The 4,541-nt window shown below is 51.8% G+C and overlaps 1 protein-coding gene across 1 annotated transcript in view; it reads right to left on the bottom strand.

The window, feature by feature from the left end:
* Window positions 1–4,292, bottom strand: part of HAPLN2 (hyaluronan and proteoglycan link protein 2) — a 6,054-nt gene extending 1,762 nt beyond the window's left edge. The window contains exons 1-4 of the mRNA XM_021716322.1: window positions 4,061–4,292; window positions 3,451–3,592; window positions 461–570; window positions 4–258 (exon numbers count right to left, since the gene is read on the bottom strand). Coding sequence (XP_021571997.1) covers window positions 4–258; window positions 461–548 — 343 coding nt within the window. The 5' untranslated portion in view covers window positions 549–570; window positions 3,451–3,592; window positions 4,061–4,292. The remainder of the gene's footprint in view (window positions 1–3; window positions 259–460; window positions 571–3,450; window positions 3,593–4,060) is intronic.
* Window positions 4,293–4,541: the final 249 nt, after the last annotated feature.

Below are 4,541 nucleotides of genomic sequence, written 5' to 3'. Positions count from 1 at the left end.
TGCCCGGGGGGGCGTCTAGCCGATGCCCCCGCCGCATCCTGGCGCGCTCGCCCAGGGGCCCGTAGCCCCGGGCCAGCAGTCCGTTGGTGACGAGGATCGGCGACTCCCGGAGCTCCCCGGGCTCCACCTTGCTCCAGCGCACCTTGTAGCTGGGAGGCGAGGTGCCCAGGACGCAGGGCAGCGTGGCCGTGGCCCCACGGCGAGAGTGAATGACCTCGTGGATGGGGGGCAGGAGGTAGTGGGGGCCCGGGTGGGATGCTGAGCAGAGGGGGCCACAGTGGCAGGAACCCCCGATCCTCACTGCCCCAAGTGCCCATCCAGACCCTGCCCCCTGGGCGCTTTCCCCAGACTCCCCACCCTCACCTCCGTAGCCACCCCAGCAGTGACCCTCACTCCCTGGGTACCCCATCAGCTGCCCTTCGCACTCCCCCCCCCCAGGCTGGCCTGGGTGGGGTCTTACCTGTGTCTCCCTGGGCTTTGTGGAAAATGGTGAAGGCCCAAGGGAGAAGGAAGCGGCAGAGTGTGAGGAGGGTGAGGTGGCCTGGCATGGTGGATTCAGTCTAGCACTGTCTTCAGGGTGGGAGTATGTGCAGTTCTTAGGAAGGAGGGAGGAGAAGGGCTAGGGATGAGCTCCCTTCAGGGGAGTCTCTGCAGGGGACTGTCCAGCTGGAAGTCATGGGGGCAGAGAAGAGGGCTGGTGACAAAAGGCAGGTAATGGGGAGGCAGTAACAGGCCCCCTTCCTATCCCCTGCCTCTCTCACCTCTCTGCAGTCAGCAGGCCCTGACAGCATCTCCTCTCCCTGCCCCTCGTGTCACAGGGGCTGCTTCTCAAGCCTGCCATCTGACTGCTAGCTCCAGTCCATACCCCTGCCCGTGCCCTCCTCCATCCTGAAGTCATGATGACCTTGTCACTCTCCTGCTTGAAACTGACTCCCCGGTGCCCTGAGGATGACGTCCAATCTCCCAATCACAGTGTCCAAGGCTGGGTCATCCAGCTGCTCCCTGCTCCAGCGAGGCCCCCACCCTGCCCCTCAGCACCCTTGCACTCTGCTCCAGACATGCCGGACTTCTGGCAGTTTCCAAGCGGTCCTAGTACACACATCCTTTGCACAGGTCTGGGTTTGGGCTTCACCTCCTCTGGGAAACTTTCCTCGTCCCCCAGTTTGCCACCTTGTAGTGCACTGTGATCTACTAGATTCAACTGTGGACATTTTTTCTTAGAAATACTTTTATTAGCACCTAAACTAACAGTGTGGGTTGGAGAATAATACATACACATATGTAGACTATATCAATGTGGTTTTCCAGAAACTATATAAAGTTAAAACTCTACAGTTATAAAGTCATAAAAATTATTTCAAATGTAATTGTCTAGTTCAGAACAGTAGTTGATTTCTTCCCCTTTCTTTTCTTTTTTTTTCTTTTTTCTTTTGAGTTGGGGTTTTTGTGCCAGGAGGACGAGGGCCGGTACTGCTGCTCTGTCCCCCAGTCTGGAGTGTAGTGGCATGATCATGACTCATCGCAGCCTTGACCTTCTAGGTTCAGGCAACCCTTCTGCTTCAGCCTGCTGAGTAGCTGGGACTACAGGCATGCATCACCACACCTGGCTTATATTTTGATTTTTTATAGAGATTGGGTTCTTTTGTTTTTGTTTTTTTGAGTTGGAGTCTCACTCTGTCACCCACGTCAGCCTTCCAAGTAGCTGGAACTACAGGTATGTGCCACCATGCCCAGCTAATTTTTTGACTTATTGTTGAGATGAGGTCTCGCCAAGTTGTCTGGGCTGGTCTCGAACCCATGAGCTCAGGCAATCCTCTCATCTCAGTCTCCAAGAGTGCTGGGATCACCGCACCCAGACTGGGATCGATTTTTTAAGAAAAAGATCGAGGTGATAAGAACAATATGATAACCTGGCATGATGGCGCTTACTTGTATTTCCAGCTACTTGGGAGGCTGAGGCAGAAAGATCACTTGAGCCCAGAAGTCCCAGACCACCCAGCATACAGCAAGATCCCATCTTTTTTAAAAGAATGATACATTAAAGAAAGGGTAGTTCCAGCTAATTGGAAGACTGAGGCGGAAGGATTGCCTGAGCCCAGCAGGTCAAGGCTGTGGTGGCCGTGAGTGTGCCACTGCACTCCAACCTGGGTGGCAGAGTGAGACTCCTACTCAAAAAAAAAAAAAAAAAGATCTGAGGACCCCTTGACTTGGTTTTATTCATTTTCCAAACCTGGTTCCTCTACTTCCTGGTTACATGAGTTTAAACAAGCTACTTAACCTCTCTCTGCCTCAGTGTCTTCATCAGTAAAATGTGAAGAACAGGAAATAGTGCACCTACCTCACTGAGTAGTTGTGAGAATTAGATGAATTAGTATATACAAAATGCCTGAAATCATTCCTGATATGTAATAAGTGCTGTGTGTGAGTTAGCTATCATCTTCAGTCTCCAGCACAGATTCTGGCACAGAGGTGCTAAATCAATAATTGCATTTTAATGAATGAGCTCATATTAATTAAGGACTCCTGGGAAGAAGAGATAGGGTCTGGGGGGAAGAAGAAACCTTGAAGAGTAGCCAGAAATCTAAAGAACTGAGCTCTGTCTTCCGGCAAATTAGGGCCAATGACCAGCTTGCAGCAGGAGAAACAGAGGTTAGGCACAGAAAAAACTTCCCAATGATTAACAGCGAAAGTATCTGGGACTGGGACATTAGTGAGAGAACCACTTCTTTAAAGGAGAATCTGGTAAGTGAGAAAGATCACGGAAGCCAGGTGTGGTGGTTAATGCCTGTAATCCCAGCACTTTGGAAGGCTGAGGCAAGAGGATTGCCTGAGCCCTAGAGTTCGAGGCCATCCTGGGCAACATGGCAAGACCTCATCTCTATAATAAGTCACAAAATTAGCTGGGCATGATGGTGTGTACCTGTAGTTCCAGCTACTTGGAAGGCTGGGGTGGAAGGATCGCCTGAGCCCAGCAGGTCAAGGCTGGGGTGGCCATGAGTGTGCCACTGCACTCCAGCCTGGGTGACAGAGTGAGACTCCGACTCAAAAAATAAAATAAAATAAAAATAAAAAAGAGATCCTGGGGGTTGAGGTTGACTCAAGTACCAAGAAGAATGACAGCTCGCATGAATATATTTCAGGTTTAGTGTGCTGACACCGCTTCAAGTGCTTTACATGTGCACATTGTGTATTACTCCTGGCAATCCTGGGTGGTAGAAACGACTATAAATCCCATTTTGTACATGCTGAAACAACAGCCCACACATTTTAGGAAACTTGAGTGAGGTCACGCAGCTAGGAAGAGGAGGGCTTTCTGGGATTTGAATCCAGATCTGACAGTGAGGCTCAAGCTCATCATCACTGATCTAAATTTCTGTATTTAGAGAGAGATGCCTACCCTCTTCAAACCTCTTAAGAAAATGAGCATATGGTGGGCAGCTCCATGCCTACCTGTTAAAAGCTGGTCTCCTCACATGGACAGAGGGAGCAGTGCCTCACAGCTTGCAGTCCTGCTTGAGGAAGAGGTTCCAGATGAAGGTGTGGCCAGGCTCCTGGGAGTTCCAAGCACCTTAAAACCCTGGGACAGTTGCTCCTTTTGCGTCTTTGAGGAAAGGCTCTGCCCTGTGCTCCACAAGAAGTCAAGGTGCCAAGAATGCCACCCCTCCCCCACTCATCAGTCAGCTAAGCCAGGCTGGGTGACCAGTGTTCAGCCCTGTGACTGTCTGTGGAGCTCGCTGTTCTGGGACCAGGGATAGTTGCTGGGCTCGGAGTGAGGGCTGAGAATCCACGCAGAGGGATGGAATAAAGGTGCAACCCCTGGATGATCACCACCTAGAAGAGCGCAGAAGGTGGGGTACCCAGTTGCTTCTTGATGTCCTTGGGCCGGAGAAGGGTGGATTGATGAGGGGGACCGAGGTGTGAGGGTGTTGACCGAGAGGATGGACTCCAAATGTGGCTCAAAGATCCATAACTGTCAAGCTCTGGCTGCTGTTGCACATCCATATGGGCCTTGTCTAAGCAACACTCCCACCCCCCATCCCCTCCCCAACAAAGTACTCACCTTTGCCCTCCAGTTCCTGGGTGTGCATTGCCTTTGGGAAGAGGCTCTCAAGGTGGGAGCCGGCCTTCCAGCTGCTTCAAGAAACCTGACCCCTTCTGTGCAGCCCCCTGTCTGTCTGTCTGTCCTTTCCTTCTCTATCCCCACCCCATCGGAAACACAATTTCCCATTGTCTCTGTCTTTCCCCTATTGTTGGATAACAGGGGCCCTTTCTTTATCCTGTGGGTAATGGCACCGAAATGTCAACAGCTGGGGATGTGGGATGCAGGACCGGCTGGCACATACCACCGGAAAGAGGGCCTGGGTGGGAGGCTCGGAGCAGGAATTGACATTCCCGATAAGAGGAGAATAGGGGAAGGGGAGCAAAGGGTGGGAGACAGTTGAAAGGGCGTCTCTCCCAATAATCCAAACACAGGATCTAAGAAGATTTTGTCTGAGGCCAGGGGGATGGTGGGCTCCGTGGAAGGCAGAGGGGTGGCCAGC

Source organism: Carlito syrichta, unplaced genomic scaffold (genome assembly GCF_000164805.1).
Source record: "Carlito syrichta isolate Samal-C Ts95f unplaced genomic scaffold, Tarsius_syrichta-2.0.1 Scaffold104783, whole genome shotgun sequence".
In the NCBI taxonomy this organism is placed as follows: domain Eukaryota; kingdom Metazoa; phylum Chordata; class Mammalia; order Primates; family Tarsiidae; genus Carlito; species Carlito syrichta.
Note: the sequence above shows the minus strand (reverse complement) of the source record. Positions and strands in the feature narration are given on the sequence as shown.